The sequence below is a fragment of the Panthera tigris genome, chromosome E3 (assembly GCF_018350195.1).
Source record: "Panthera tigris isolate Pti1 chromosome E3, P.tigris_Pti1_mat1.1, whole genome shotgun sequence".
Classification (NCBI taxonomy): domain Eukaryota; kingdom Metazoa; phylum Chordata; class Mammalia; order Carnivora; family Felidae; genus Panthera; species Panthera tigris.
In genome coordinates this window covers 19726893-19746695 of record NC_056675.1, presented here as the reverse complement: position 1 = coordinate 19746695, position 19803 = coordinate 19726893, and the positions used below count along the sequence as shown (strand labels likewise).

Sequence of the window (19803 nt, the reverse complement as noted above, 5' to 3'; positions counted from 1 at the left end):
CAGTATTTAGTGAGGGCAAAGTGTGTGCCAAGCACTGTCCTGGTGGCTTGGAATACACAAGCGATCGAAGCAGACCCAGTCCGCCTTCATGGAATCAATACCTAAAAGGTGTAATAAACAAAGATAAAATAGTGTGTTAGTGGGGCTTGGGAGTGGGGGTGTGAGGCACGGCTCACAATTATAAACAGGGTGGCCAGGGAGACAGGAGGAGGTAAGATGTGAGGCAAGCCTTGAAGGGCGTGAGCAACCTGGGTACTTACCTTGGAGAAGAGTACCCCCCGCCTGGGGAGGGGACCAGGGCACTGGTGAGTCGAAGGCCCTGGGGAGGGAGCGTGCTGAGCGTCAAGGGTACTGGAATGGGGAGGAGGGGTAGAGTAGTAGGAGGTGGGTCAGACACGTGAGCGGAGGCCTGGTGGCCTCGGAGACCCATGCAGAGTCTGGAGTAGAGGAGTGACATGATTGGACTCAGCTTTCAGCAGCACCCCTTGGCTGTGGCAGGGAGAGCAGACTGCAGGGGTGAGGGCAGGAGCGGGAGGCCAGGGAGGGTGAGCTGAACCAGGGTGGTGGCCGGGAGGTGGAGAGAAGTGGTCAGGTTTGGGGGTTCCTACTGTTTCTCTGTGGAGACTGGGGCCTGGCCGTGCCCTTGGGAGCCTTGCCGTGCCCTTGGGAGCCTTCTCAGGTCCCTCCTTCAAAACCTTGGCATCCCATTTTATACATTTTGTTATGATCGTTTGTCTCCCTTTTGGGGGCTCAGATGCCTTTGGTAATCTGATGAAAATTATGGACTTCCTTCCCAGAAGAATACCCTTGTGCACTCAACTGAATACATGTTCCTAGAACCCCCTGCACATCCCCGCTGTTAGGGACCCCTGGCTAGTGCGTGTTCCCCGGACGCGGTGCACAGTAGGACCACACAGTGCGGGTCCCTGACTGGCCGTCAGGTGCAGCTGATATAGGCGAGTACACACAGTGGGTCCAAGCTTTTGTCAGACCCTCATTGCATATGTAACAGCCACGCAGTTAGCGCTTATAAATGTTTGCCGAAAGACAGCGATGATAAACTTGGCACTTGACAAGGTCCTCACACCTCCGCGAGGCGCCTTGGATGCAAATGCCTCCATTTTATAGCCGGACGAATAACGCCTCGGCAAAGCGAAGTGCGCGGCGCGGGGTGGGGGGGAGTCAGCATCTGGTGTCTGACCAGGGCTGCAGTGAGGGTGAGCCGTGGTGGCGCTCGGTCAGCCTCAGCGGCGATCGTCCTAGAGCTGCATGCTGGGAGGCTGCGACTGTGCCCCAGACTTGATCGTCCGGCTGTGGAATCAGTAAGAAGGATCCTGAAACACTCCTGCTTGTCTCCTAGTTGATCCTCAGAGCAGCCCTGGGAGGTAGACAGTATTATCTGAGGCTCCCCAAAGGTAGGTAGCAGAGTTCAGGGCTCACCCCCCAAAGTCTCCAGATCCCCAGATAATTAGCAACATACATAGTTAAATGCTAACAACTTAGCACTTAATTATGTACTGTTTCTCACTGTATTGTATGTAATTTCACGCTAATTGCAGGGTTTCAGAACGAGCTGCAGGGAGCGGGGGCGAGGGTGGCGAGAGAAGGCTTCGGGGAGACTTTGGGAACTCAGCTGGGCTCTGGAGAGGATATTGGGTGGATTTCTGCATGAGGGAGTAGAATGAAAAAGGCGGCAGGGTAGGAATGAGCATGGGATGGGTAGGGAGAAGCCTGAGATAGTGGAGCTCTGTGAATGGAAATGTAACTAATAGTCACGGAGAAAGTTCTCTTTTTTGTTTGTTTTTTCAGTGTTTATTTATTTTGAGAGACCGAGCGCGATTGGGGGAGGGGCAGAGAGAGGGGAGAGAATGCGAGACAGGCTCCGCAGGGACGGGGGTGGGGGGGGCTTGATCCCACGAACTGTGAGATCATGACTTGAGCCGAAATCAGGAGTTGGCTGCTCAACCGACCGAGCCACCCAGGTGCCCCAGTGTTTATTTTTGAGAGAGAGAGAGAGAGAGAGAGAGAGAGAGCTTGCGCAAGCCAGGGAGGGGCAGAGAGGGGGGGGGGGGACGGAGGATCCGAAATCAGCTCTGTGCTGACGACAGCAGAGAGCCCAACGTGGGGCTCGGACTCAACGAACCGCGACCTCACGTCCTGAGCCAAAGTCGGCTGCTTAACGGACTGAGCCGCCCAGGAGCCCCTCCCTGAGAACATTCTAAATGCTGGAACTGGACTAAGCCCTTTCCCCTGCTCCTGTTTGCCACCCATGTTTAACCCTATGCTAGAAACAAAAAGGCAACCACACAGGTATCGTTATTACTTCCATTTTAACAGGGGAGTAAACTGATGGCAGTGCGGGGACCCAGCGCCGGGCCTGGTCTCCAAGCTCCCCTTCTTCCCGGCTCAAGTTCAGAGACCTTCCGATTAGAGGTGGGCTGGGCTTGGGCCTTGCTTCTCCACGTGGGCCCCAGAGCATTGCCTGGGGGCTGGTTAGAAATGCAGCCTTGGGCCCTCCCCAGTCCTACCGAGTCAGAACCTGTGAGTCAGAGTTTCTCCGCAGTCCCCAGGTGATTGATATGCACATCAGTTAGCATTTGAGAAGCACGGGGCTGGTGAGAAGTTTGGCTGGACTCGTGTCTGGGCCGTTCAAGTCTTTGTGAGGACCTCTCTCTCCTGGCAGAGGTGAATAAATGCATTCCCGGAGGGTTTGAGGTGAAGGCCCCCGGCAGCCCATCCCACGCTGAGATCTCTTTGTCATCTCGTATTTCATCTTAAAATGTCATTGACTGTTCATTCCACACCATAGTACATCAGTGGTCACTTTGATATTTCAAAATGGTTATGTAAATTGCCACGGAGTAGGATGCATGCGTGTTCCGGGAAGATGCATGAGATGGGTTTCTTTGTATCTTAAATGGGGTAATAATAACCACTTCCAGGGCTCCTTCGAAGATCAAAGGAGAATCATGTGTATGGAAATGCTCATGAACTGTCTGCCTCAGACCCGTGTTATTCTGGAAGGGAGGGAGAAATCCTCCCCAGACCCGTTGTCCTGCAACCCGCTCTCTGAGGGCTGAGGGCGTACGAGTGTTTCTCCCTTTCAGGACAAGGCAGGGCTGGGTCCCAGAGAGGACAAAGTACCCTCTCTGGGCATCTCAGGAAGCCAGGGAAATAAGAGAATGGGGTCAGCTATTGCTAGTCTGTTTATTTAAATTCCTTATTAGTCCCCACTTCGTGATTGTTTGGCCAGATGAGCAAGCAGGAAAACCCGGGTAAAACTGAAGAGGTTTCAGGGACATCAGAACAGGAAAGAAGATGGGAGATGAGGAGGACTTCATCCTGTCCCCAGGTGGACCTTGAGAGAGGGGGGTGTGGTGGGGGTGACAGAGAAGAGGTCTGACTTCAGCTCAGGTCACGATCTCACCGTTTGTGAGTTTGAGCCCCGTGTCGGGCTCTCTGCTGTCAGTGCAGAGCCGGCTTCTGATTATTTGTCCCCCTCTCTCTCTAACTGCCCCTCCCCTGCTTGTGCTCACACTCTCTCTCTCCCTCTCTCTCTCTCTCTCTCTCTCTCTGTGTATCTCAAAAATAAATAAACTTTTTTTTTTTTAAAGAAAGGAAAAAGGACAAGAAAGGGGGATCGGACCGTCAGCCCTGGACCAGGAGTGAACTTGGGTTCCCTGAAAATGTCCTCTTTCCTCTGGAAAGAGAAAATCGAGGAGGGAGACACAGAAGGGTGACACGGACAGAAACAGTGACCATCCCCAACTGGGGCCAAGGGGGAAGGAAGTCACACAAGGCATCGGAGGGGAGGGAGGCTCATTTACAGCTGCAGAAGCTGAAGGAGGAGAATCTGGGGACGATGGGAGGGGGATGGTCAGCAGTCCCCCCCTGGCCCAGAGCAGCTAGAAAGGATGAATGTGGGAAGAGCTATTATATTTGGTGAAGGAGGTTATGGGTCACCTGTGGGTAGGGTTGTGGTAGAATAATGGTGTCGAAGCCAGCTTTTGAGAAGAAGAGAATGATGGGGATTTTCTCTTCTCCCCATGGTAGTAGTTAGGATTTTCACACAAATTGCATTTCTATCACAAATGTCTTACTTGCCATTTAAAACTTAATCCATGTAACTTGTGACTAGAACCAAGCTGATATTGCCTCTCTAATCCATCCCTTGGCAAAAAAAGTTATTTAAGAAACGTAGAAAATGGCAAAGCATTGTTTACAGGATGATCCTATTTTTGTTTGAAAGAATGTCTGTAGGGGCTCCTGGGTGGCTCGGTCGGTTGGGCATCTGACTTTGGCCCAGGTCAGGATCTCGTGGTCTGTGAGTTCGAGCCCCACGTCGGGCTCTGTGCTGACAGCTCGGAGCCTGGAGCCTGCTTCGGATTCTGTGTTTCCCTCTCTCTCTCTGCACCTTCCCAGCTCACGCTCGCTCTGTCTCTGTCAAAAATAAATAAACTTAAAAACAAACAAACAAAAAAAAGAATGTCTGTGTTTGCATGTGTATTTTATAAATATGTATATATACGTATATTCTAAAGAAAAACATCTAAGGGTATATGTATCAAATTATAATGGGGGTTTTACTGGCATATACATATGTCACTTTAAATATGTGTAGTTTATTTTACCTGAATTATCCTTCCATAAAGCTGTAAAAAATTGTAATAGGGGTTATCTCTAATGGTCAGATTGTGGTATATATGACATAATTCTTTTGGCTGCACATGACAGAAACTCAGCAGAAACTTCTAAAGGAATAGCTGAATCGTCCAGATACTTGTTCATACATGAGTGGACCCAGGGTCTCAGGTTATGACATTAGGGATCTCCTTTCCATCTCTCACGCCTGCTGTCTCCCCCATTGACCTCGTTCTCAGACAGTTCCAGGCCTGTGTCTCAGCAGCCTGGCACCCCCGTGGAAAGAAAACAGCTTTTCCCCGAAGAGTATCCGCAACGTCCCAGAGCTGACTTTCGAGCACCCGACATGGGCCCTGGCTCAGCCACAGACCAAAGGAACTTCCAAGGGCATCTCCGGAAGCCAGTGAACTGAAAAAAGGGGCCGAAGGGTTCTCCGAAGGAAACCCAGAGTTCTGTTGCCTGAAAAGGGGGCATAAAACCACGAGTGTCTGCTCCTCAAGGAGCCTTCACTGTCTGGGTCATACGTTTTTGTAGCGACTGGGTATTTTTTTAATAAGCGTGCGTTTCTCTTGCCGTGGCAAGAGAAAAATGAGATCCCTCCTTAAACAACGGATCTGGGGTACATCTGATTATGATCATTCAGATAAATAAATAATGAGTGTGGAGAAAACGGTAAAGCTCAAACCTAGTCTGATTTTAGAGGGCATGGGAGGGAAGGACAGTGTTGAGGCTGGGGACTCAGCCTCCTGCTTTCTGTAGACTGTTAGTTGTGGACGCGGAAGGCCCACCGGGCCGTCAGGCGATCTCTGGGGCTCTGGGTCTCCAGAGCGACGCGCCCAGAGAGCTGGGCCCTCGTCAAGCTCGCCTCTGCCTCTCCGCCTCTCCTGCCTCAGTAAATAATTCCCTGCATTCCGATATCACACTGCTCTGTTTCTTCCTTTCAGGGTTATACTAAGGACATGGTACCAGACTTTGATGAGAAGCATGATGAGTATTTAATATTGCTTCAGCAGAGGAACCGGTAAGATAAAGCTGCTCAACGGCAGCCCCATAAAAACCCTATTTAGATTGCTTAACAGCACTTGGGCTCTGTTGCACGTAGGAATGTTATATAGTCACCCTCCACTCAGGGGCTTGGGATTTTAACTGTAGTCCCAGCCCCCGGTTGTCCATCCGCTGATTTAATTGCATCTTTGAGCTGTAGCCAACCGCTCTCCCCGTAACTACCACCTCTCGCCTCCCCGCTCCTGTTCTGGGAGGAGGTGGCTTTGTCGCGAGAAGCTGGAACCCGGCAGGGCCTGGGCCTCAGTCACCTGAAGAGCCCAGTCTGTGATCCTACAGGCTTTGCCGGGCCCCTTGAAACCTGAGCCTGTAATCCTGCCTCGTGAGATACAGGTGGAGTCACCTTCCGTCTGTGTTTGAAGTTGGTCGATATGTCGTTGAAAGTTAAGTTCGTACTGATTTTGACTCTGGAGGGCTAGCTCCTGAAAAAAAACCCACAGCGGTGGAGGCAGTGTTTAGTGACTGAGGGCAGAGCGGTCGGGTCCGGTTGGAAAGAGGTGTCCCGTCTTCAGCGCCCTCGCAGGGCCTGTGCAAGTTCGTCAGGCCCCGGGCCTCGCGTTAGGCCGGGTTCGCAAATTCAGATGCTAGGAGGGCGGGATGGCAGTGAGCAAAACCAGCTCGGTGGAGACCGTGGGCACCTGGAATTCTCACTCCCATGCTGCTCCACTCAGGCCACCTGATGTGTGTGGGCACACGGGTCCAGGGGTCCGTATCCTCCGAGGTTGATGGAGAAGCTGGAAGTCTGGCTCTGTGTTGTGAAATCTCCTGAGTTTTAAAATGTCGGTAATGCACTCAGATTAAAACACAAAACAGGGGCGTCTGGGTAGCACAGTCGGTTGAGCGTTTCTGGCTCTTGTTTCTGGCTCAGCTTGTGATCCCAGGCTCGTGGGATCGAGCCCCGTGTCGGGCTCTGCACTGAGCGTGAAGCCTGCTTAAGATCTTCTCTTTCCCTCTGCCCCTCCTCTGTTTGTACTCTCTCTCTCTCTTTCTCAAAAACAAAACAAAAAAAAACCCCGCAAAACAACGGCAAGAATCCTACGGGCCCCTAAAACAGATCAGGCGGGAGTGAGGAGGAGGGGGCCCTGATCTGGGCGTTTGTGTTCTGGGAATGAACTTGGGGTCTTGCAGGCAGGAGAGCCTGGGGGTTGTCACCCTGGATGTACATCCCGCCCTCATCTGGCGGGTGGGGCTCCCGGTGCTCGTCAGGCAGGGCCCTGGTGGCATATTATATGCACAGGTTTAGTCCTTCGTGTTCTATAGCTCAGCAGTCCTGCCTGCCGGCCCCTTTACTAACTTCCACCGAGACCCCCAGTATCTCTAACAGCACCCACCCAAGTCGCCAGCTGCCCCCTAGTGAGGCAGTACGACCCTTAGTGGCAAACCCTTGAACGGATCAAGGCCCGAGGCACAGCCAGAAATGCCAGGCAGCGTCCCCTGTGCCCGGCTGCTCTCTGCTCATCTGCCCAGCCCAGGGGCGACCGCAAACTACGATAGCGGGAGGCTTGCGCTCGTTAGCCCAACGTCGGTTTTTATCATCATTAATGCCATGGAGCAGGATGTTTGTATTCCATTGCTGGCAGACTGGATGGTGCCACTGAACATTTGGGTGATCGTTGGGTCACACACGCGTGACTCGCCCTGGGGGACAGGGTCGTGGTTTCTCAGGAGCACGTTGCTTCTCGTTAACCGGCAGATTGCGATCAAAGAGGTACGAGCCGACAGCATGGAGGAGAGTATCCAGAGACGAGGTCGCGGCACAAAGGCAATGAAGAAACGTGTCCGCGTGGGGTTGCCGTAAAACTGGGGGAACGTGTGGTCACCGACAGGGAGCTGGCTGGACGACAGGGACTCAGAAAGTAGAGCTGGAAACACGTCCAAAGGGAGGCACGAGGAGGGGGCGTCCCCCTGAGCTATCACCGGGCGTTGCTTTCGAGGCGCCTTTTCTGGGCTGCCACCCTGCACGCCAGGAACCTCGCCCCCATCGTTGCGTTTTATCCTCACCCTCCCCGATGAGGTGTGGGTGCAGCCATTGCACCCATTTGACAGAAAAGAAAGCCTGAGGCAACACCCCCCGGAAGTGGTGGGGCTGCGCTGTACTTTCGGATTCGCGTTCTGTCAGACGTGGTCATAAGTACTCAGGAGAGAAACCTGCCGGGGTTGCCAGTTTCACCGCGAGGGGTTTTGCAGAAATAAACTGCAGTTTACTTGGGAGTCCGGTTCTATGACCCGGTGGAGAACCAGTGTCTGGGCTTTATCCTGTGCATAGAGGGAGATGCAAACCCAGCCTGCTTATGCGGTTGCCTGTGACCTGAGAAAGGGCTGTGCAATCATTGGAGCAAGTCCCTAGGAGAGGCCGGCCCAGAACACAGCCGGTAGGATTTCGCCGAGTACCTTCTCGGTGCCTAGCACTGCCGCCAGTGCCAAGGAGAACCCTGTGCTGAGGAGGGCACACGCTTTATAGTTAATGCTCCTGAGGTCCCAGGGACAGAAACCCAAGGTAAATGGACCTTAAACAATAAGGAAACTTACTGGCTCATGAAATTAAAGAAGCCCAGGATAATACTTTGGCTTCAGGCGTAGCTGTATCCAGGCACTCAGCTCACGTTGGAGGCATCTCAGGTCTGTACTTTCTTTACCAAGGCAGCCACTGGAGGCCCCACGCTGACATCCTGCCTCGAGAAGGAGAGAGCACTTCCTTCCTGATAGTTCCGGCGGAAGTGCAGAGGAGGGCTCCAGCCCCAGCCCCGAGCCAGGCGTCCCCTGTGCCTGTGAGGTGCCATGGTCTTGCTGACCACTCCTCGGCTACCTCCTTAAGCTGGGTGGTGGAGTGAGTGAGCCTCACCCACACCACACGGAGTAAGAGAAGGAACGGGGCAGTTGCCAGAGGGGATCTGAGGGGCTGGGTTTGGAAGGTGGGGGAGCGTAGCTGGCGAGGAAAAACGAACAGGTGTTCACCCCAGAGCCGTTGCCCTTGAGGAACTCCCTGGTGGGTGGCAGGGGAGTACAAGGCCACCTATTTATAACTGCACCAGAGGAAGCAGAAAATGGCCATGTGCTCCAAGAGGCCCGGGGGAGGGGTAGGGAAGAGGTGACTGCCCTGGGTCACCCCTGCACAACCCGTCCCGGGGGACACTTAGTGATTCTGGTCACTCACCTTCATGAAAGATGTCATCATGCCTGACAGACTCACAACAGAGCAAGGGCTGGAGTGCTGGGGAGGGGCGCCTGGGGGGCTCAGTCGGTTAAGCGTCTGCCTTCGGCCCAGGTCAGCATCTCGCTGTTTGCGAGTTCGAGCCCCACGTCGGGGCTCTGTGCTGACATCTTAGAGCCTGGAGCCTGCTTCGGGTTCTGTTCTGTGTCTCCCTTTCTCTCTGCCCCTCCCCTGCTCACGCTCTGTCTCTCACTGTCCATCTCTCAAAAATGAATAAACATTAAAAAAAAAATTTAAGAAAGAGAGAGAGGGAAGGGGAGAGCTGGCATCCAACGGGGCTTGGCATGGACCAGTCTCTGAGCTGGAGCCTCAGTGGATACCCCACTCCATCCTCATGACATTCCTAAGAGGTGGAGGCATTCTGGGGCTCATTTTGCAGAAGGGGAACAGGCCCTGGGGGTGGCGGGACTTGCCCAAGGTCACACAAGCCGAGGAACCGGCAGAGCCTCCCCCGGGCGGAGCATTGTCCCCCACGTCTGCCACTTCCCCCCACGCGGATGGGGGATGCTGACAGCCTAAAGGACGAACACCCGAGCCTGCGAGCACCCGGGTTCTGGGAGGAACAGCAGGCGGTCTGCACCACTGCCCTTCGCCTCTCCATCCTTCAAGGCTAGACTCAAACGCCACCACCTCCAGGAAGCCCCCAGGTGGGAGCCACCGCTCTGCTAGCTCAGAGCCCCCGTGGTATGCTAGCCTGGCGAGGAGACAAGAAACAGTGGCTGGGAGACGGACTCTGGAGCTTCGTGGACCAGAATTTAAATCCTGGCTGCTTCCTGGGCTCTGTGACCTTGGGCAAATTTATCTATAAAACAGGCCAATGGTAGGACCTTAATCCCAGGACCGGTGAAGGATTAGGCACCCAGGTGTCATTTGAATGTTAAACACACCTTCTCCCTGAGCTGACCTCCGGGTAATCCTTGAGTGCCCCCTGGGGTGACTGAGATCCAAGGGCCGCTGTGGCCAGCCTGGTCACACAGCAGCCACAGCTCTCTGAGACCAAGGTGGTTTAGCCATTAACCCCAGCACAGTCACACCCAGGTGACTGCCCCTGGAGCCTGGCTGAACCCTCTCGCCAGCTGGCCCCCTGCGTGTGCCCTGACCACCCCCTCATGTCCCCCGCCACACTCCCTCATGACACCCGGTGCTAGCTCAGGGTGCCCTGCTTCCTCAGGGTGGCCCCACAGGTCGCTACTGGCTAAGACAGGAAGGGTTCCTGTGATGGGCGCTGGGTCCACGGCGGCTGTTAGGATGCATACACATCCATGTTTTCTCTCCCCTGCTAGACCTTGGGCGCCTTGAAGCCGCCGGTTCCAGAAATAAGTATGGAGAGAATTCCACTCCACATGGACCCTGTGCCCGGGGGTCAGAGTCTGGCGGTCAGAAGGGAGAATAAACAGACACACAGACAGAATCCTGTAGGGTGAGGCAGTGAGCCACAGGAGAATAGAGCGTGATGGGGCACAGGTGGCAGGGGCTCCGTCTTCGACAGGGCAGAGGCTGAATCTGATTATCCTCAGTCGTCTACACCGAGGGCAGCTTTTTATGCAAAGCAGGCTATCCATTAAAAAAACAAAAACAAAAACAAAAAAACCACCACTTTTCTTTGGTGCCACCTGAGTATCGCCGAAGGCTCAGCTGCAGTAGGGAGTTCCTTTAGCGATCCCTTTCACACTCTCGATAATTATCTCCCCATTTATCAGTTTCGTAAATCCGCATTTTCATAGATCGTCCCGCTTAAATACAGAAGCGCGCACACGAGTGCCAGTCCCAGATCCTGGGTGACGGATGCCACCATAGCCACCAGGATAGCATCATCAGGAGACACGGCGGTCTCCGGAGGGAGGTCGAGGCCGGCAGTCTGTGGCCGGGTGCTCAGACTTTCCACTCTCTGGGCCTCCTGGGGCTCAGGCTCCCCGCGCTGTCTCCCTGGGGGCTGCCAGGCGCCCGCTGAAACCTCCGACTGTTTGCTCCAACTATTGCTGTGTTTGGAAAGCGTCTCTTAGTTACTTGTGTTTTCCTTCTGTTTTATGCTGTTGCCCGCCCGACAATCATCTCCCGGGCTTCCAAGCCTGGCAGGAGATAAGAAGTCGGTAATAAACGTTCCTGCCACGATTGTTGAAAAGATGGATGTGTCAACAGCTCGAGAAACATTTAAAAAGCAAACGAAGAAATCGCCCATAATGCCACCGCCCTACCTCAACAACCAATTGCATTCTCACATTTATCACCTCCCACTCTGGGTCCACAGACACACTTCTTTCCAACTTTGCACTTGACCACACACACGTACCGTTTTGATTCCGCCTCTTTCGCCCTCCACCGGTCAGAAGCGATTCCTCGTGTTTGGACACACTCCACGCGATGATGTCAGCTGCGTGAGATCTCAGGTTCTGCTTCCCCGGTTTTGGACATCTGGGTTTTGTTATGCCCAAGCACCGACCATTGTTCCTGGTCAAGAATGATTTGGGGCGCGTGGGTGGCTCCGTCAGTTAAGCGTCCGACTTCAGCTCAGGTCACGATCTCACAGTTTGTGGGTTTGAGCCCCACCTCGGGCTCAGAGCGTGCTTTAAATCCTCTGTCCCTCTATCTCTCTCTGCCCCTACCCTGCTCACGCACATATGCGCACTCTCTCTCTCTCAAAAAAAAAAAAAAGAATGTCTTGCCGAAATGGGCTTACTGGGGAAAGACCAAGCATATGGCATTTTCTCTATTTTCATATTGCTTTCTGAGAAGGTTCTGTGAGTTACCAGCAATGTCTAAGTTTGCCCGTTTCGGCATCTGGCTAGCTTCAGAGGTTGTCTTTGCTGTGGTAAAGACTTGAGTCCGATTGCTTACGTTTTCATCCTAGCCCTGCCACCATACCAGCTGTGTGGCCTTGGGCAAATGACTCAACTTCTCTGGGCCTCCCTTCTCTTATTTATTACCTGGGGACAATAAAAGTAATTGCCCCATAGGGTTGTTGGGGGAAGATTAATGCCTTAATACAGTCAGTCCTTATTATTCACGTGTTCCCTGAATACAAATTCACCCACTCCCTGAAATTTATTCATAACCCCAAAGTCAGTATTTACAGAGCTCTTGTGGTCATTCAAAGGCACGTGCAGAGGGGCAAAACATTTTCATTGTACAACACACACATTCCCAACTTTGGTAGAACACAGGACCGCTCTACCTTCTTGTTCCAACCCTTTCCCCCCAAAACAAAGCGTCTTTTTCGCAGTATACTTAGTGCCCCGTTTTCCACATTTTCATGCTTTTTGTTGGTGATTTTGCTGTTGACACTGGCCCCCGGGCCTGTCGCTAAAGTGCCGTGTCGTGTGCCGAAGCGCGAGAAGGCTATGATGTCTCTTAAGGAGAAAATAACACGCGTTGGACGAGCTTCCGTCAGGCCTGAGTTAGAACACTGCTGTCGGCCGTGAGTTCGATGTCAGCGCATCAACTCTGTGTTAAATAAGGTGCCTTTAAACCGAAACTCACGTACAGCAAGGTTATGTACTGATCAGTTGATGAAAATGCTGTGACGGAGGCTCGCAGGAACCAAATCCCGTGTTTTGCCCTGGGGACAGAGTTTCTGTAGTCACCAACTCAGTGTCTGCGGTGACTTTACGGAGCAAAACTACCACCGATGACGACCATCAGATCCCGTATGCGCACTGCATTTAGAACAGAGTTTGGCACCTAGTACGCACCCTCCAGGTGATTCCTATTTCCATATTTTAAAAACATTTACATTTCGCTTGTTTGGTAGGAACTTATTTAATCACAAAGGGGATGCACGCTCGTTGCCATGTGGTTTGATTGCATCGCTTCCTGTGCGGAAATAAATCCGGTTGACGCGGGAGTGAGCAGAGACGTTTGTGGAGGCCCTGGGGTTTGGAGCCGGGAGCGGCTCCAGGGGCAGGGGACGGGGACGGCGGGGGGGGGGGTGACGAGGTTGCTGCACGCTCTTTATGGCACTACAGTATAGTTGGGAAAGACCCAAGGCTTTCAAGAAAACTTGAACTAGAGGCCAGCCATGTTGACGCCGAGACCCTTTCAGCCAGAGGGTGTGACAATCCTGTCACTAATCTTGAATTAAAGCCTACATTGATATGTTCTTTCACTGCATCGGCATATAAGATGATGACATTGGGGATACCAGGGGTGAGCGTCTGAGAACGCGTTTGTTTCCTGAAGCAAAAGGAGTCAGTCTGCCTGGTCTGACGTGGGATGTTTCCTGCTTCGTAGATATTCTAGGAAATCTCTCGCAAAGGCTTACGACCTGAGACCCAGCATGTTTCGTTGCACGCTGGAGAAGGTGCCACCGTCCACACAACGTGGAGATGCATGAGGTTGGGGTCTCCCAGGAAACCCAGGCTGTGTGGAGGCAATGCGCACACGCGCCTGCTTTCTGTCTCAGCCACCGCGGGGCGAGGACGACGTGTGCCTTCGTCGCCACTAACCTGCGCTTGGGCCTCAGAACGAAAGCAGAAACAGCCCTGCCGGGCCCGAAACAGTCTCCCCCTTGCTGCTTCTCTGTGTGCGTAATGGGCCTCTTCCAGGCTGTTTGTCGATGAACAGCTGGGCGCCCGCCACCCGGCCTCCCGATTCGAGATGCTTTGCCCATCAGAGCGGTAGTTCTCTCCCCCCCATCCCCCGCGTCGGGGGTGGGCGGCCCAGGCTTCCAGAACGAGGAATGAATGATCGTTTCTCTTCCAGGATACTCAAGCACTTGAGATCCAAGGACCCCATGCAGCTGAGACTGGAGCATTTGGAACAAGGCTTCTCCGTCTACGTCAACGGGGCCAACTCTGAGCTGAAGACCTCACCCCGGAAAGCTGTCCACCCCGACTTCACCAGAAGCGCCTCGCACGCCGAGGGGACGCACGGTGAGCACTGGCCCGTCCGGCCCCTGCAACGCGCTAGCTCGTTCGGCACCGCGGACCCACATCCGATGCACGTGAACTTCCCAGCAAATGACCGGTTAACCTACATACACACTAACTGTGCCCGCTTGGCCAGAAAGAGAGCAGGAGAGGGAGGAAGAGAGAGAAACCCTTTTTTCTTCCTTTTAAAGGGTCATCTTGGCCTCCATTACCCCAGGGCGAAGGTGGCCAGGGCGGTAAATTCCTGGCTTTTATGTTTCATAGTGCCAATAATTGAAGGAAATGTCTAGGATAATTGAAATGATACCCGATTTTCACTGGATCTGTCTTAACCTCAGTACCTAACCCCTGGGTGATATTTGATTCCCACTGTTCATTTCTGAATTTAGTTAATCCATGCTCCATGTACTTTCAACAGATTTCATGTGTCCTGTCCTGAAAGCTGAGGGGGGGGCAATACGAGCACCCCACCGAGGGGCTGGCCCAAAATAGGCACCAATAAAAATGACCTGGCGGTAAAATGAATGAAATGGCAGAGCACACGGGGTCGGGTCCCAATTTGGCCACGTGCCTTTGTTTCCTCATCTTTCAAATGGGACTAACAGGGGTGCCCATCCCCGGGGCGCCAGCATGCCCTCCACGTCGGGCGGCTTTATCTGAGAAGCCGGTGTGCTACTGAGTTACAGGAAGAGCATTTGGAATGAGGCAGGGCTGGCTTTGAACTCTGTTCTGCCACTCTCTGGCTTTGAAACCTCTGGCAGTTGGGTCCTCTCTGACCCTCAGTTTCCTCTTCTATAAGATGGGAACAATCACGTCCACCTTGCGGGCTTGCCGGGAAGACTAACTGACATAAGAAATGTAAAATGTCCATCAGACAATAATCTTGATCTGTGTTGTTCTAATTCATTGCCTTACAGGTACGGTAGATATCCCAAGCCATTAATAGACGGCAAAAGCCAAAACAACAGTAAAATAGACGGTAAAAGTCAAAACGAGGAGTTAAAAGGCGAAAGTCATGTCCCCAAACCTTCCCCTAGGAGAGCCACTGCAGTTGAGCTTAGAGTTTAGAATGAGCTTCCTGGCCCCCAGGGCAACAAGGGGAATGGAATGATTCTTCTAGGTTTCACGGTTTCACGGACGAGGCTTCTGGCCAGCCTGCTGCTAGTTGGCAGGTGCAGGCCTCTCCTGGTCCGGGTTTCAGGGAGGTGCAGGTAACGGTCTTTCTACTTGGGCCACAGAGTAGTATCTTTACTCATTCAACAAATATATCTCCCCTCTCCTCTTTTACACAAACGCTGGCCGATTGTGCCCACTGTGTGTGCCCTGCTTCCGTATGTCGGAGATTTTTCCTTTTGTACATAGACCTGCCTGATTCAGCTGTGACTTACTACCCTTGCCCTTTTCGCTGCGCATTTGGCTTGTTTCCTAACACCCTGCGGCTACCAATGGGACTACAGTGGCCCGCTCCGCAGACGGGACTTTGGGCACCTGATGTGCGTTTTAGATGTGAGTCATGAATCTGCCTTGGGTGTGAGCTTGTCACGGGCGCCTCACCAAATCCCCTTCTCTCATGTCTGGTGCAGATTACGGGCGAAGAACCCTGTTTCGAGAAGCGGAAGAAGCTTTAAGACGCAACTCGCGGACAGCCCCTTCCAAAGTTCAGCGCCGAGGATGGCACCAGGTCAGGAAACCCTGGGGGGAGAGTCAAGACACATGGCCCGAGCTCGTGTTTTAGAAGAAGGAGCAGGGTTATTGTGACAGAACCTTTCAGAATCCCCGCGGGCAGCGGTGGGGCTGGCCGGGCACCCTGCAGGTGGCCTCTTTGCATGCAGTCCTGGCCCCTGGGGAGTGGAGGAGACTGGGGACCTCCCAGCCCTCTCTCTGTGGCGTGATCCTCCCTTCCGATGGGGTCACCCCAGCCCTACGCAGGAGGATCACGTGCGCACTCTCAGCCCCCTTCGTGATGACTCGTTCATACAGCTGTCTTTTATTGAGCACCTACTATGTGCCGGGCATAGTCTTTGATGCCAGGGATGCAGTGGGTAACAAGGCAAAGCCCCTGCCCCACAGACCTGAGATGCACTTAGGGCTGCTTGTTGATGGTGCTGACGCCAGCAGCTGGCGTTCTTGAGTGCCAACCAGGTACGAGCCGGGCTCCCGCGTGACTCCTCTCCTTTGCCCTCGAGGCAGACCTGCAGGGTAAAGTTCCAATGTTCTTCCTCTTCTAAGGGAGCCACAGACTTGAATGCTCAGAAAAGCTAAGTGAGCTTTCTTCCAAGGTCAACCAGAATCAAGACCTCAGCCCAGACCTTTGCTCCAAGCGTGGTGTTCTTGCCCACGTGGTCCTTATCTGGCCACTTGCTTGGGATGAGTGCTTCTCAACCCCCCACTGCACGTTCATACCACCTGGGGAGCCCCCCCCCCCACCCCCCCCCCAGGGATTCTGACTCACCTGGTCTGAGGTGCGGCTTAAGCAATGGTATGTAATCCTTTTCAATCCTGTGTTCACCCAGGTTGGGAAGTACTGCCCTTAGAACCTTCTGCACGGGGCTGTATGTGTGGGTCTATAGTAAATACTTCCATAAGCTTTACTGGCCCATCTGTGCGATAACCCTGTAGGTCTGTAACTATCCTCATCATGCCATTGGTGAAACTGAGGCCCAGAGAAGTGAGGTGACCTGCTCAGGGTCACGCAGCCGCTAAGGGAGGAGGGTAGGCTGACGTTTGAACACTGGACCGGTGACCCCCAAACCCACTGGTCTCCCCTGCCTTTGTGGGTCTGTGATTAAACGTGGCTGGGTGTTCCTGCCGGGGCTTGCTGAGCAAGGCCTCCAGGGCACGCAGCCTGGAGGCCTCCTTTTGTCCCCAGCAATGAATGTTAATTTCTCATTAAGGAGGCCTGTCTCCACTTCCCACTTCAGACCCTCCTTCTGCTTGTTCTGAGTGCCTTCTATTATCAGGAGCCATATTTGCATCTTAGACTGTGACTTAATGGCCGGCCCCAGAGCCTGTGCAATTTAAAAGACTTGGCCTAAGATTAATTAGCATCCCTCCCCAGCCTCTCCCTGTGGTCCCACACTTCACAGGGCCTAATCATGGCTAATTTCCTAGCTTCCCGATGCCGTGAAGGCTGTAATTGTCCTTCTGTACCGTATCAGTCAGGGGTCAGTCACTGCCTAACAGTAGAGACCATTCAGGCCGTTTTAATCAGAGATGGATGGAATACAGGGAGTCCGGTGCTCACAAGGTCTCTGTGCTTCTCACACAGCCTGCCAGGAGAACTGCTCCCTAGGGCCCAGTGGGGAAGGTGGGGGATCCGCATCAGGGCTGGGTCACCTGAGCTGTCATCCGGGAACCAGGTGGCTCCCGCCACAACCGATGGCCTCGAATGATGCCGCGCCTGCTAGAGCAACGATGCCCGTAGCCTGTCCGGCCAGGCTGGGACACTTGCAAAACCCCTCACCTCTGCACTGTGGTTAGCACAGAATCAGCCGGCATGTGTCCCCTTGCTTCCACCTCATTTCCGCGTCCCCTGCCTTGTATGAAGTCGTCGGATCGGCTGCACCCAGCTCGCATCCAGAACCCCCACGGAAAGGGTATCTGGGAAACACGGGCTGACTTTCCGGCCTCTCCTGAACGTAAAGCCACCCTAGGAGGGAAGTGGAATGGGTCCTGGGGGTCAGCCCACCCCCACCACTACCGTGCCTTGGGGACCACTCCTCCAAGATGGACAAGCCAGAGAACGCGCGGAAGTCGTGAGAGGGGTAGAAGCCATGTCTCGAGACAAATCATCCTTTCATTTAAAAAGATGTATTACCACGGGCCAGGCACTGTGTGGGGCTCTGGGGTTCGAAACAAAAAAAAAATCAGATAAGGCTCTGGTCCTGCCCCAGGAGTCCCCCCCTCGGCTATAAAGGCCTGGGGACCGCCCAGCCTGCAAGACAGACGTGGTGACTGTTCCAGGCATATGGCCTGCTGGACTCGGGAGCGCGCAGCTTGAGGCCTGTGGGCTGAACTTGTCCCCTGGAGGGTGTTTTTTGGACTCACACAGTTTAAAAAAGACTTAGTCACTTGCTAACATTTAAATTCAGAAAGTTCTTCTATATTTTTAAAAAGCTAGATTCCTACTTCCCTGGGAAAATGGAAAGATCTGGCCCTCACGCCAGCCTCCCCTCTCTGCGAGGCAGCCTTTAGAGCAGAGTGGTGGTTGCCCCCTACCCCGGTAAGGCTGGGCAAAGTGCTTCTGTTTGCCGCAGTCCTCACCACTCCCCTTAGCGCCCCAGAGCTGAGGCCCAGTGGCAGGTGTGGTGGCCTTGTGCTGTGGCCACTGCTTCTCTCACACGGGTGGGGGGTGGGGGGTGGGGGGGGCTTCCTGCCTTTCCATTTCCGGCCTGGCTCCCTGGGGCGTTTGAACCTGCGTCCCCTGGAGAGACGGGAATGGGCTTTGGGGTGAACCTACTTCCTAGCTGTGTGCCCCGGCGGTGTGAGGTCTCTGAGCTTTGCGTGCAAACTTCCCAGGCCGCCCGGAGGGAGTGCGGGCGTGGTGTGTGTCACAGGGGGTCCTTCAGCTTCGGGTAGGAGCACCAGGCGGCAGGGGACGGACAAATCCAAGGAGGCGTTTAAGCTTACCGACTCAGGAGCCCCGCGGCCGTACATCAAAGCCCGGGCTCCACCTCCTCCTAGCTGTGTGGCCCTGGATAAGCTGCTCAACCTCTCTGTGCCCGTTTCCTTGTCTGCAGCTGGGGTTAAGAATGGCACCCGCCTGGTAGGGTAGTTCATGAGGACCGGGTGAGCCGGTGTCTGTGCAACATGGCCAGCAGCGCCCGGCACAGAGGAAGCAGGCGGTAGACGGTCACGACCGTCACTGTCGTCCGTGGGGGGCAGGTGCCGAGGGCGGCTCTGCCTGGAGACCTCAGGGCTTCACTCCAGGGTGTTCCTTCATTTATTCAGTCCGTTGTTCATTCGGTGACCTCTACCGAGCACCTGCTCCACTGTGGACACGGAGAGGCGCTGGGGTCCGAGCCGTGACCGAGGCAGGCCTGGCCCGGCTCTCCTGGAGCTCACGGTTCCGGGGTGTGTGGGCGGGCAGGCAGAGGACCAGGAGCAAGTAAGCAAAGAAACAAGTGCTACGCAGGAGGGGGGTGGGGGGGGAGACGGACAGGGTCGTTGCTGGGGGAGAGTAGCTCTAGAAATAAATTTGGAAGAAAATTTTTTTTAATGTTTATTTATTTTGAGAGAGAGACAGAGACAGAGCGTGAGCCGGGGAGAGGCAGAGGGAGGGAGACACAGAATCCGAAGGAGGCTCCAGGCTCCGAGCTGTCAGCACAGAGCCCGACACGGGTTCTCGAACTCACGAGCTGTGAGATTGTGACCTGAGCCGAAGTCGGATGCTCAACCGACTGAGCCACCGAGGCGCTGCCCCCCGACCCCCCGCCCCTGGATTCCATTTTAAATGTGGGGAATCCTCTGGAGGGTTTTCAGTAGGAGAGTTGCGTGTTTGGGCTCACATTTTGGAAAGATCCCCTCTGCCCCATGCCGAAGGATGCCCGTGGGGCCAGGTGGCTGTAGGAGGACCAGGCAGGAGGCTTTGAAGCAGGCCTTTGTCTCTCCAGCTTTCGGCTCTTCATCCTCCCAGCCTCCACCTCGCACCTTCCCTAACTCCCAGAGTCCCCTGGTCACCTCAGCTTCCTCGACCCACCCCTTCGTGTCTTCTCCCTGCCGGTCTTTGTTGAAATTGTCCGGGACAATGCCTCAGTTGGTCAGCCTGGACCAGATGCCCACTCCCGCCTTGAGAGGGTGTGAGCGGAGGTGGGCCGGGTCGGATGACGCAAAGCCTGCCCGCCCCAGAGCTGTTCCCTGAGCGGGGCCTGGGTCCCCTAGCTTCTTGTCCAGGACAGTAAGTAGCCCCAATGTACCGACTGCACCAGGAAGAGGCTCTGGTCGGGTTTCCTTTGGCCCCAAGAAGTGGGGTTAAGTAGAAAGTTTCTCCATGGTAGGAAGCACACGGGGACGGATTTTCGGGTG

At 54.2% G+C, this 19803-nt stretch overlaps 1 protein-coding gene across 1 annotated transcript in view; it reads left to right on the top strand.

The window, feature by feature from the left end:
- KATNIP (katanin interacting protein) overlaps positions 1-19803 on the top strand; it is a 193290-nt gene that overhangs the window by 45296 nt on the left and 128191 nt on the right. Inside the window, 3 exon segments of the mRNA XM_042972321.1 lie at positions 5586-5662; positions 13613-13782; positions 15363-15460. Of these exon segments, the coding sequence (XP_042828255.1) occupies positions 5586-5662; positions 13613-13782; positions 15363-15460 (345 nt within the window).